Here is a 13,938-nt window from a genome sequence, read left to right as displayed (position 1 = left end):
TGTGTGTGTATCTGTGTATATCAGTGCATGCGCATAGTATGGATGTCTGTGTGTGTGTATCGTTGTGTTCATGAGTGTATGCGCTTATTATGGATGTGTGTGTGTATGTTTGTGTGTCAGTATATCTTTGTGTTTAGAAGTGCATGCGCTTAGTATGGATGTCAGTGAGTGCATGCTTATCTTTGTGTTTATGAGTGTATGCGCTTAGTATGGATGTCTGTGTGTGTGTATCTTTGTGTTTATGAGTGTATGCGCTTAGAATGCATGTCTGTGTATGATAGAACATTTATGGATGTGTGTGTATATGTATGTGTGTGTGAATGTATGGCTGTGTGTATGTTTCTATATGTATGTGTATAACAGGTGTGAGGGCAGTAAATGGGAGGTCCCAGTCTGACAGAATGGGCTCTCACACATTTAATAATGGCCTGAGAAGTAGTCGGATAGACTATATATTCATCAACATAGAATTTTGGTCATCCCTATTGGACATGGAAGTCCAGGAGTGGAATGAAAGTGACCATAATCCTCTGGTGTTATTATTGCAGGCATTGGGTCTAATTAACACCAACGACCAACCTGCAGAGCTGCCTAAAGCAGATGTCATGCTTACTAATGATTCCAGGAGAGTTAGATGGGCTATGATCATTGATAACAATGGGGATCTAGAACAGATGAAGATAATGGTTGCTCGCTCGGTAGCTACCCTTCAAAATTGTGATATGCAGGAGGACATTAATGCAATCGTTCTCCGGGTTCACAATGATTTGATTTTTAATTTTTTTTTTATTAAACCAAAAAAACGGATGACAAAAATGTGCCCAAAGGCAGCGTCCTGGTACAACAAATCGTGTAGGGAGGCTTATAAGTTACTCTCAAGAGCCATTAGATCTCAAATCATGGTTGATACTAAAAAAGCAATATTCGGGTATAAGAAAACTAAATATCAAGCAAAGAAGGATTGGGATGAGCAACGTTGGCAAGATCTGCTCATAGCCAGTAAAGGGAAAAACATGGTAAAATGTTGGTAGCTTGTTAAATGGGGTAGTGGTGTACTAATCCAAACACCAGTTAATCATGTAGCCCATGAATTGTGGGCCTCGCATTATGAGGCGCAGTTTACCACTTCCGCTCATAGTAGTGATCTCTTTCAAATGCCTACTCCTACTACCGCTTTGCATTTTACTAGATTAGAGGTCGCATCTGTCCTTAAAAAGATCCCGAGAGGCAGGGACCCAGGTCCTGATTGCATTCCGGCAGACCTGTTTTTGCACAAAACAGAATTATGGGTAACCTACATACAGATACTTGCCAATGAAATAGCCACTGGCGCTCTCATTCCAGAGACATGGTTTGGTGCTGAAATTCTCCCGATATATACAAAAAGGTTGATTGTTCCCTACCAGGTAATTACAGGCCGATAAGTCTTATAGATTCCATCCAAAAGATTATTGCTAGGCTAGTGTTGTGCAGAATCCAGATCTGGATAGATGAATTGGACATCCTGTCTCCATTATAGGAGGGGTTCCACCCATACACTAACACTATGGATCAGGTTTTTAGACTTATGCTAATTTACTGTCGGGTTGTCATTATCAATTTATGCGGCTTTCGTCGACCTTTAATGCGCATTTGTATGGTCCCTCGAACCAAAATGCGGAGTGCTTTTGTGGATATGGGGATTCCATTGGAACTACTGGCCATTTTAGTTAAATTACATGAGTTTAACTATGCACAGGTATGCTGGGGTATGCATGAGAATATTACTGACAGTTTCTCTGTCACGAAGGGGGTAAGACAAGGGTGCGTGTTGGCACCTACCCGGTTTTCTTTATTTATCAACAGGGTGGCTCAGTACTTTTTTACTTATCATACAGATGCCCCTACATTAGCTGGTATGAAGATACCCCTGCTTATGTTTGCGGACGATACCTTGATCCTTCCAAAACTCAGAAAGGGTTGAAGTCCACCCTGTCTCGATTTGAGGTGTTTTGCTGCGATAATAAGCTAGTGGTAAATGTGGAGAAAACCAAGTTTATGGTTTTCCACAAACACTAAGCTATAAAGGGAGAGTCTTTATGAACAGACGTATTTACTTATCTGGGGATTACATTAGTCAGGAGATTGAATTGGAAACCCCAGATCGACATGCGGGTCCTCAAACACGCTTAACTAGCTGGTGCACTCATAAAAGAACATAGGTTTTCACAGACTAAGCCCATTGCCCCTGCCTTAAAGATTCATAATTCTAAAATTAGCTCCTCAGTATAGTATGATGCTGAGCTTTGGGGCTTTGAGGATTTGTCATCTCGAACTGCAGCTCAAAATAAATTTATGAGAGCTCTAGTAGGCCTCCTGCAATCAACTTCACTCACGCCCTTATATTTAGATATGGGTTGCAATACCATTGAGGCTAAAGCACATTTTAGACCCATTGCAATTTGTAGATGGTTCTGGACTGCTCCTGAGCTATCCTTGTATGCTAAAGCTCTCCATGAAGTAAGGGGGAAGATTGCCTACATAGGATTTCTTGGTTAAATAAAGTAAAAATGTCCTTACTTGACAAGGGGATGAGCAGTCTTTGGGAGGACCCCGACAACAACCTATTTCAGCCAAAAAAGAGTTTAAGGCAGCATATTGGAACATGGTTAAGATTTAGCGCTTATCAACCGTAACGAGATCCATTTTGTCAAGGGGATTTTTGGAACTCAAGCATCATGCTGAGTTTGAAGCTTATTGGGATGTCATTACTAAACCTAGTGAAAGGAAGTTGTAACATCAATGCAGGGTGGGTTCCCTCCCTATTAAAGCTTTCACAAGTAGTTGGCATCCCCCGATAGATGACAAATGCATCACATGTCCAGCACAGATTCGTATGCCCAGCCTATAAGATTCCTAGGAAAAAATGTCTCAAAACAATTTGTTCTAATTTGGGAACAAGATCAGGCGTGGAGGCATTAAGGATTTGAAGACAAACACACATGAATCCATAAGGATTGCAGTTGCTAAGTTTTTGAGTTGGATATGGGTCATTCAATCAATCAATCAATCAACACATTTATAGAGCGCGCTACTCACCCGCTAGGGTCTCACGGCGCTGGAAGAAATGGGGTGGGGGGTGCTGCTACTGCTCGAAGCGCCAGGTCTTGAGTTGCTTCCTGAAGTAGAGATGGTCCTGGGTCAGTCATAGGTGGGTGGGGAGGGAGTTCCACGTCTTGGCCACAAGGTAGGAGAAAGATATTCCTCTGGTGGTGCTTCTGCGAATCCGTGGGATGGTGGCGAGGGTGAGGCTGGCGGATCGGAGCTGGCGGGTGGGTGTGTAGAACGTGAGGCAGTTGTTGAGGTATTCGGGGCCCATGTCGTGAAGAGCCTTGTGTGTGTGGATAGGAGCCTGAATATCATCCTCTTGCTGACAGGAAGCCAGTGCAGGTCTCTCAGGTGGACAAAGATGTGGCTGTGTCGGGGGATGTCCAGGCTGAGTCGTGCAGAAGCGTTCTGTATGTGCTGGAGTCTTTTCTGTAGTTTGGCTGTGGTTCCAGCATAGATGGCGTTCCCGTAGTCCAGTCGGCTGGTGAGGAGGGCCTGGGTGACCATCTTTCTGGTTTCGGTGGGGATCCACCGGAAGATCTTTCGGAACATGCGCAGGGTGTTGAGCCATGAGGACGAGACGGCGTTGACTTGCTTGCTCATCATGAGGGAGGAGTCCAGGATGAAACCCAGGTTGCGTGCGTGGTCCATGGGCTTGGGGGTGGTGCCCAGTGCAGGAGGCCACCAGGAGTCGTCCCAGGCAGAGGGGGATGGTCCGAGGATGAGGACTTCCGTTTTGTCTGAGTTCACTTTCAGATGGCTGAGCTTCATCCATTCCGCGATGTCTTTCATTCCCTTCGGGAGGCTGACTCTGGCGGTAGCGGGGTCGTTGGTGAGGGAGAGGATCAGCTGGGTGTCGTCAGCGTAGGAGATGATGTTTAGGTTGTGTTGGCGTGTTATTTGGCCCCCCTCCCTCCCCTGTCCCCTCTGTCCGGACTTTGGGCATCAAGATCAGTAATGACCTATCCATGCACGCCCAAATTAGTTCCGTTGTGTCCTCCTGTTTTTCTTCCCTCCGCCTTATCCGTAAGATCTCCCGGTTTTTTTCTGTTGACGCCCTCAAAACTATCATCACGGCTTTGATCACATCCCGCCTGGATTATGGAAACGGCTTGTACGTAGGCATCCCTGCCTACGAGACTCGCCGTCTCCAAGCGATCCAAAACCAGGTGGCCCGCCTTATCCTTCATCTTCCTAAATCTGCCCACATCACTCCGGCCCTTAAGACCCTCCATTGGCTTCCGGTTCACCTTAGGTCCCAGTTCAAACTTGCCTGTTTGGCCTTTCGGGCGCACTCTCGCACTGCCCCGCTTTTCATTAATTCTTTAATCTCTTCCCATGCTCCTAGCCGCTCTCTTCGCTCTTCCTCCCTTTCCCTTCTCCACGTCCCACGTTTCCGTAAATCCCGCACCGGGGGCACCCGATTCTCCGTGCGGGCCCCCCAGATCTGGAACAATCTCCCTCTTTTTATACGTTCTATTCCTATTTTTTCCCACTTTCGCAAAGCCCTCAAAACTTTTCTTTTCCTTCAGGCTTTCCCTGGTTAAATTCTCTGGGATCTTCTGTTTATACTGATTTGCCCCTAGCGCCAGGAAGCCGCTTGGCCGCAGTGCGCTCTAGAAATATTTTTTTTCATTTCATTTCATTTCATTTCATTGCTGCGAGGGGGATTATGTAGATGTTGAAGAGGGTGGGGCTGAGCGAGGAGCCTTGAGGAACGCCGCAGATGATCTTGGTGGCCGCTGAGCGGAAGTGGGGGAGGCGGACTCTCTGAGTTCTGTCAGACAGGAAGGAGGTGATCCATTCCAGAGCTTTGCCTTGGATCCCGGCGTGGTGGAGGCGGGTTGTTAGGGTGCAGTGGCAGACTGTGTCGAATTCAGCCGAAAGGTCGAGGAGGATGAGGGCAGCAGTTTCCCCGTTGTCGAGCAGGGATCTGATGTCATCGGTGGCTGTGATGAGGGCGGTCTCGGTACTGTGGTTTGCTCGGAAACCGGACTGTGATGGGTCGAGGGAGCTGTTTGTTTCGAGGAAGGCGGTTAGCTGTTTGTTAACGGTCTTCTCGACATTGGCACAAAAAAGATGAGGGTATACCAATCCTGTCAGATTTAATTAATGTTTTAGCCCCAATGCTTGGAACTGTAGTCCTACTTCTCTCTAGACATATGTATTAGTACTTTTAATGTGTGTTTATCTTATTTTTTCTTATTGTTTAAAGAGGGGTCGCACAACAAACAAATAGTGCAAAAAGTTTTTGCTAAGTCATGCTCCAGTGTGGTTCTATGTATTTTATTATACATTTATTCATTTTTAAATCATGTTTTTAAAGAATATTTGTTTTATCCTATTGTGGGCCTTTTTTAGCTATAAATCAGACATGGAATCTTATATATTTTTGTTATTATGTATTTTTAAATTGTAAAAATATTACGTCTTTTATGATTGTTATAATTGAAATAAAGACTAACTGAACATGAACATTATGTTGTTACGTATGTGAATATAGTGGCATCTATGTTCCGCATACCTTTTTAGTGTCATTTTCTGGTCCAGATAAAGAACATTCACCCCTCTCTTCCACTCGGGCTTCTGAAGGTCCCCCTAACCTCGCAACACTGCCTTTTGTACAAATCCTGTCCCAGCTCATGCATTTCCTTCTATCAGGGAGTCAGGGCATATCTTCCCTGTTTATACTTTCACTCACCTGATGGACTTCCTGTCCTTCAGTCTGTGTTTTGTTATATATGTCGGCATCCAGCTGTTGCTTTAAACTCATAACATCCTTTGAGTTCTACCACTACTTTGAACAATATGTAAGGGCCCCTACCGCAGTTTTGAATCAATACTCCCTACTGAAATGTAGACGTTCCATGGAGGTGTTCCCTACGTTCCTTTTTCCCTACTACCCTGCGTGATCCACAGTGGTCCTGCCTTACCCTACCTTACCTTAGAGTCAGGCTCTGAGCAGGAGCGCGCCAACAGCAATGGCCAGCGAGATGACAGTGTAGCTGATTTTCACACTAGTCGCGCCGCTGATGTTGCACAGGTCTGTTTTACAGCAGGTAGTAGAAGATGAAGCGTCGGAGTCTGGATGGCAAAGTGACTGGCAGGTCTTTGTGATCGTGCTCACCCCTGAAAAGACATAGTAGAAAGTCTATTCAGAATGCTCAGACCTCAGGTTGCATCAAATATTCAGAATCATATTCCAGATTTACTGCCCTATGAACCACAGGTGATCATATGGTGAGGTCTGTTTTCTCCACATCAGTGGGCAGCCTAAGGTGAGACAGACAATCTGATTTATGACATTGAAAATCATCATTCATTAGAAATTTGACAGAGATCGATGTAAGCATTTAGCTGAAGCCATCTTGTTTCCGGCAGACATTTTGTCAACCATATGCTCGCCATGTGTTCTTTCCTTCTTCTCTGACGTTTGCCCTTGTGCTTTGCTCAAATAACTGGATAGCCTCTGCTACTCTGCACATGCTCAGAAGAATTGTAGCTGCCCATGCACCTGCTTAGGTTTGTTACTGTCAGGATGTTTCTACTAAAGTCAGCAACTGTTGGCTCCTCCTTCTTTATTGACTGTGCATTTCTGTATGACCATTTATGCATGTAACTCTCCTATGTGTGCTTGTACTACCTTCTTTTGAACTTCTGTGTGGGTATAAAAGACCCCTGGTTCTCCTACTCCTTGTGTTAACTTCATACACTTCCGAAGGGTGTTGTGTGAATGTAGTTCCACCTCATGAGGTTAATAAAATATCTCTTTGCTATTTCAGTTTTTGTGCCAACTTCTATTTACTGTTCTGAGGACTTATGTGCAGAGAAGGGTGAACCCCTAGCACTGGTAGGCCTTCTTGAGGTCCACCTCTACAGATTGGCTCCCAACCAAGTAGGGCTCATTGGTGACTAGGATGCCCGAAGGAGTAGTCGAAATGAAGGATTGGAATCTCGCTATGGATGATCACTGCATGAGGAGACCCGCGTCTTGGCACCCATGGCGTTTTTCCTGTCTTTCTGATCTGACCCTCCAGGTGGTGCCTGTCCTCGACTGAGATCTCTTCTGGTGTTCGCTGTGCAGAGACCATCTGGTCGATTCAGAACTTGGCAGTTGGAATTTGGAGACTTTTGTTTGGTAAGGTCGTTTGATGCAACACTTTGTATATGGAAATTAGCCAATATTTGGAATTTGTTTGGATATATATGAATTGCAATTTATATAGGCAGATAATGAGAGGACTTTTCTCCAACTTTTGAATAATTTGTAACGGCACATATTGTGTTAAGTGCCACTGCTGTATAGTATTGTACATGCTACAATATTTTTGGCATGCCTGTTTCAAGCACACTTCGCAGAATGTGCTGCTTCTTTGTAGGTACCAATGTGAATATCGAGCAAATCAGTTGGGTCCCCCCGAGGGGCCACATAATAGGGACATGTATATTAAAAAATGTATTTCTTCTATAATGTACAGCACATTATGGAATAAATATGCTAGCAAGGATCCTGAGTTGCGGTGGCCTATACATGGGCCATTTGATCCTAGAAAAATTCAGTATGTGGAACAATGTATGTTTAAGTGCAAAAGTAGACCAGAAAGGTTTGACTGTGTATGAATGTTGGAGAAAGAAGTGCGAGAGCAAGCCTCAATAGACAAAGAACAACGCAAAAATATCCATGCGAAAGTGCTGGAATTAAAACAAAGAAATTAAGGAGATAAAAGAGAGAGAGGATAGGGAGCGTTGTTTACAGGTAAATGGCCAATACCCTGTCCTGCGCCCCCTCTACCCTCTCCTTAATAAACCACAGGATGATTTAATTCTGCTAGATCATTCTCTGCCTCCATATAAGTTTCCCTCTGCCCCTGTTCCTGATGATAATATTTCTCCTTCGGATAGGGAGAAGTTAAGGTTGGATGCTTTGCGAGAGACTCGCTCTATGCTGACCGTTGATTGTGCGGCTACTCCTAGATCTGCTGCTCGTAAAGCCGCCCGTGATAACGTTGCTGCTTCAGATCTTTCAGCCGAGGTACAACAATAGCAGGATAGAGAGAAGTTATATTTTGTAGAAATGTTTGCAACAGAAGTAGTTGAACGTTTAGAAAGCATCCCACAGAGTTAGAGCCTGTTGATATTGCAAACGATTGTAAGCAATTACGTGACAGTCTTTTTCTCCCATCTCAGGTGGCTGACTTAATTAGACGCATTGTTAAACTACGAGCTGATGCATTCTGTTTGCGGGATCAGAAGAAGGCAGCTTCTGCAGCTGCACAAACATTTCAGACCACTATGCCGCAGGCTGACACTTCAGGGACAGATACAACTGTTGTAGTTTGTGGGAAACCCATGCGGAAAGCCGCACCTTTGTATGTCCCACCTAGGGGTACGGGAACAGATGATGCTAATAATTCCACTGATGCAAATGGTTATTTTATTTATAATTGGGTCTATACTACGTGGAGTAGAGCAGATGTCATGGCTCCTAAAGCTGCTTTGCCTGACCCGCAGAAAAATCCAGCCGCTTTTTATGAAGAAGGTGAAGGAGCCATTAGTTCTTGTACCATAACTTTATCAGATATTGATATGTTTTTAAGGCTTATTTTACCTCCTGATATAGGGATATCTATTCATAAAGTCGATGATCATACAACTTTGGGGATGTTTGGAAAGTACTAGAAAAGATTGATGCGGAAAAGGAACCTGCACAGAAACCACAACAAGAAATTTTAGACCTTCCAAACGCTATACTTGTTAAATTGAAAACTCTTATTCCTCCTAAAACGATAAGATTGGACTGTGTAAGCATCTTGATGCAAAAGGCAGATGAATCGGTCTCTGATTTCTTTACACATTTTGAGGAGGAATTCTACCACTTTAGTGGCCAGTCATTGACAGATGACACGGGCAGCCATCTGTTTGTCGATAAATTTGTTGCGAATATGTTGCCAGGAATAGCTAGTCGCCTAATAGCCAGCGACAGTTCATGGACCACGTCTTCCTCAGTCTCTCTTTTGACTATGGCCCAGTATTATGAACGTCAGGAATTAGAAGTTAAGCGCAATGAGAAGAAAAATAAGGAGTTGAAAACAAAGGTTATAATTGCTCAGGTTTATGGCCCATCTTATGGAAGTGGTGGTAGAGGCAGACGTGCAATGTATTGCCCAGGTACACCCTCTTTGTCCCAAGCTACTTTGTCTTCTGATCAGTGCACTTACTGCAGGGAGACTGGACATTGGGCTTTTGAATGTCCTAGTTTGCGTACTCAGCAGTATCAGCGTGGTCGGGGACAAATGAGAAGCTGCACGGGTAATCCAGGACATAGGGGAGGTATGGATGATCGTGCTAGACTGTTGGACATACTTCGAATTCTTCTAATACATTTGATAGGGGTAACCTGAACTGCTCGTTTTGTTTCCGAGTCGCTGGCAGGACGTGCGACCTCCTAGAGGGATTATGTTTTCACTTTTCACCTCCAAAGGCTTTTCCGACCTCGCCGGACCCGCTTCGCGGGTCCCGCAGCGCCTTGAGACCTAAGGCTGCTGTTTGTTGTGTGAAGCTATCAGCGGAGGAGCGGGCAGGAAGAAGAGCCGGCGGGGCTGCGAGCACAGGCAGGGACTCCAGTCTCCAGGAGCCCCTGCGCGCCCATTCCACACACCTGGGCTGCTCTCCCCGCTGGCCACGCCCCCCGCTTCTGTGCCTTGAAGACCGGGTCGCACCCACAGACCCGTGGATCACCTGAACTGCTCGTTTTGTTTCCGAGTCGCTGGCAGGACGTGCGACCTCCTAGAGGGATTCTGTTTTCACTTTTCACCTCCAAAGGCTTTTCCGACCTCGCCGGACCCGCTTCGCGGGTCCCGCAGCGCCTTGAGACCTAAGGCTGCTGTTTGTTGTGTGAAGCTATCAGTGGAGGAGCGGGCAGGAAGAAGAGCCGGCGGGGCTGCGAGCACAGGCAGGGACTCCAGTCTCCAGGAGCCCCTGCGCGCCCATTCCACACACCTGGGCTGCTCTCCCCGCTGGCCACGCCCCCCGCTTCTGTGCCTTGAAGACCGGGTCGCACCCACAGACCCGTGGATCACCTGAACTGCTCGTTTTGTTTCCGAGTCGCTGGCAGGACGTGCGACCTCCTAGAGGGATTCTGTTTTCACTTTTCACCTCCAAAGGCTTTTCCGACCTCGCCGGACCCGCTTCGCGGGTCCCGCAGCGCCTTGAGACCTAAGGCTGCTGTTTGTTGTGTGAAGCTATCAGTGGAGGAGCGGGCAGGAAGAAGAGCCGGCGGGGCTGCGAGCACAGGCAGGGACTCCAGTCTCCTGGAGCCCCTGCGCGCCCATTCCACACACCTGGGCTGCTCTCCCCGCTGGCCACGCCCCCCGCTTCTGTGCCTTGAAGACCGGGTCGCACCCACAGACCCGTGGATCACCTGAACTGCTCGTTTTGTTTCCGAGTCGCTGGCAGGACGTGCGACCTCCTAGAGGGATTCTGTTTTCACTTTTCACCTCCAAAGGCTTTTCCGACCTCGCCGGACCCGCTTCGCGGGTCCCGCAGCGCCTTCAGACCTAAGGCTGCTGTTTGTTGTGTGAAGCTATCAGTGGAGGAGCGGGCAGGAAGAAGAGCCGGCGGGGCTGCGAGCACAGGCAGGGACTCCAGTCTCCAGGAGCCCCTGCGCGCCCATTCCACACACCTGGGCTGCTCTCCCCGCTGGCCACGCCCCCCGCTTCTGTGCCTTGAAGACCGGGTCGCACCCACAGACCCGTGGATCACCTGAACTGCTCGTTTTGTTTCCGAGTCGCTGGCAGGACGTGCGACCTCCTAGAGGGATTCTGTTTTCACTTTTCACCTCCAAAGGCTTTTCCGACCTCGCCGGACCCGCTTCGCGGGTCCCGCAGCGCCTTGAGACCTAAGGCTGCTGTTTGTTGTGTGAAGCTATCAGTGGAGGAGCGGGCAGGAAGAAGAGCCGGCGGGGCTGCGAGCACAGGCAGGGACTCCAGTCTCCAGGAGCCCCTGCGCCCCCATTCCACACACCTGGGCTGCTCTCCCCGCTGGCCACGCCCCCCGCTTCTGTGCCTTGAAGACCGGGTCGCACCCACAGACCCGTGGATCACCTGAACTGCTCGTTTTGTTTCCGAGTCGCTGGCAGGACGTGCGACCTCCTAGAGGGATTCTGTTTTCACTTTTCACCTCCAAAGGCTTTTCCGACCTCGCCGGACCCGCTTCGCGGGTCTCGCAGCGCCTTGAGACCTAAGGCTGCTGTTTGTTGTGTGAAGCTATCAGTGGAGGAGCGGGCAGGAAGAAGAGCCGGCGGGGCTGCGAGCACAGGCAGGGACTCCAGTCTCCAGGAGCCCCTGCGCGCCCATTCCACACACCTGGGCTGCTCTCCCCGCTGGCCACACCCCCCTGTCCACCGACCAACGATAGGTACTTCCAGCGTATAATACAGACCATAGTTCCCGCTGCGCGGGAGCGCGCGGGAGCTCGCCGGGAGAAGCCCGGGACAAGGGCGGGACTGTCTGTGGCCGTCAGGGGCCGAAGGGGGCCGGGCTGGGCCACCCCCCTGACAAGTACTCCACGGTTCATTCTCCAGTAAGGAAATCTGATATACTGTATCCTATTGGTGTGAAGTAGGGCAATGTCTGCCTCAACAAGTACTGCCAGCGCCCGTTCGACTACTCCACCGGTTGAGACTGGCCCACTGGCAATTGGCCCTTTGGATAAATTCTTTTTTAATCGTTCATCTTCAATTGACAAAGAGTTATCCTTGGCCGAGAGGCGCGCAGAGCGCAGACTATCAATTGAACTACTTAAAAATTCTACGGACAAGCACCTAACTCTAACGTATCCCACCCTGGTAACCAAAGTAAAACGCAGCATTTACCTAGTGCTAGGTTGACATAATGCGAATTGACACTTTTGGCCTCTCATATCACTCTGAAAAGATGTTCAAAGCTGAATCCAGCTACTTTGTTGCCATATCCAGCGACTCAGTCCCAGTCACAAGAGCCTCATGATTGTATATTCCTTACTGAGGAACAGACAAAGGGTTGTGTTGATTTGCAAGATATGCCCCTCTCAAATGTTGAAGAACTGTGGGTTGATGGGTCCTGTTTGAAATTACCAGATAGCACAACATCAGCTGCATACGCAATTACAACACTTCAGACGGTAGTTGAGACAGCTCGAATTTCACAGAAGTCAGCTCAGGCAGCTGAGCTAATAGCTTTGACAACCGCGTGTGAACTTAGTACCAACTTGTCTGTGAACATTTATACTAACAGTCGCTATGCTTTCGAAGTGGCTCATAATTTTGGGTTACTCTGGAAGGAAAGAGGCTTTCTTAAATACCATGGGATGTAAATAATGCATGGAGAATTGGTATATAATCTTCTGACTGCCTTGACATACTAGAAGAAAATAGCTTTTGTTAAATGTAGCGCACACATGAAAGTGACCGATAAAATAGGACAACGTATGTAGTGAAGTCACAGGCTGAACGTTGGCATGATGTTAGGCAGGAAGTGCTAGACTTGCAGAGATCTGCTTCTGCAGAAGAACCTGAGCAATGGTCTAAGGAGGAACATTGGATGATGAGGGCTGTTGGCGAAATAAAGACATGACCAAGTGGAAACTGCCCACAGCCTATTTACAACCTATGATTCATATGGCACATGGGCTGGCACATGTTGGAGCTTCCTCGATAACGAAATTGCTTACGCAAGTTTGGGAGCATTCAGAAATTGTCGGCACAGCTAAAAAGATAGTGCAGTCCTGCTTGATTTGTCTTCAGTACAATCCTGGAAAAGGGACACAAACTCCTACAGGAGGGTTTGCTACACCAACTGCACCTTTTGAAGTTTTGCAAATAGATTACACCCAGCTTCAACGCTGTAATAAATATTCTGAAATTTGTCCTAGTAGTGGTATGTGCCTTTAGTAAGTGGGTGGAGGCGTACCCTACGAAAGATAATACAGCTCTTACTACAGCAAAGGGGATTCTAAAATAATTCTTCCCCCAGATTTGGTGTTTGCAAACTTTTATGGAGTGATAACGCACTCCATTTTATTGGGAAAGTTGTTGAATATGTCCTGAAAGGATTAGGGTTTAAGTGGAAGTTTCATGCTGCCTTCCATCTACAATCAGCAGGGCTAGTGGAGGGATACAATGCTACTCTCAAACTTAAGTTAGCTAACATTCAGGCTTCTACATCCTTGAAATGGCCTGGTGCACTACCCTTGGCATTGTTGTCCATTAGATCAGTGCCACATTCACGATCTGGTCTTACACCATATAAGGTGGTATTTGGAAGGCCTATGAATATTTGGGGAATTCCTTAGCCACGCCCCATACATGATGTACCATGTGTCTTGATGAGTGACTACCTATCACATTTGACTGATTGTTTGCTTTCTATTCACCAACAGGTTCGAGAAGCTCTTCCTGGTAGGTCTGAAGGTGACAGCCACGGATTACGGCCCGGCGACCATGTCATGGTCCGATCCTTCCAGAGGTCGAGCAGCTTGGAGCCTAGGTGACACGGCCCAGAGCAAGTCCTCCTAGCAATGAGAACTGTGGTTCGAGGACGAACAGGAGGAACTGGGTGCATTGTACCCACTGCAAAAAGGTGCCATCTACCCTGGTGGAACCTGCTGCTCTGATCGACCATCGAGACATCCTGGATATGGAGAAAGGCCAAGCCAAATCACCTGAAGAACCTGAGGAAGTCTTCCCGGACCATACGATCCCTGGTGTATCCCGATATCAACTACAGCCCCGGAAAGAAACTTCATTGTTGAAAAAGACTGCTTGAGCAACCGTCCTGGGTTAGTAAGAAACTGAGCTGAAGAGGGAGGGGGGGA

The 13,938-nt window shown here is 47.4% G+C and overlaps 1 protein-coding gene across 1 annotated transcript in view; it reads right to left on the bottom strand.

The window, feature by feature from the left end:
• Positions 1-13,938, bottom strand: part of LOC147718113 (lymphocyte antigen 6E-like) — a 421,083-nt gene that overhangs the window by 241,881 nt on the left and 165,264 nt on the right. Inside the window, exon 3 of the mRNA XM_086919258.1 lies at positions 6,031-6,216. Within this exon, the coding sequence (XP_086775384.1) occupies positions 6,038-6,216 (179 nt within the window). The 3' untranslated portion in view covers positions 6,031-6,037. The remainder of the gene's footprint in view (positions 1-6,030; positions 6,217-13,938) is intronic.

Source organism: Lissotriton vulgaris, chromosome 4_2 (assembly GCF_964263255.1).
Source record: "Lissotriton vulgaris chromosome 4_2, aLisVul1.2, whole genome shotgun sequence".
Lineage (NCBI taxonomy): Eukaryota > Metazoa > Chordata > Amphibia > Caudata > Salamandridae > Lissotriton > Lissotriton vulgaris.
Note: the sequence above shows the minus strand (reverse complement) of the source record. Positions and strands in the feature narration are given on the sequence as shown.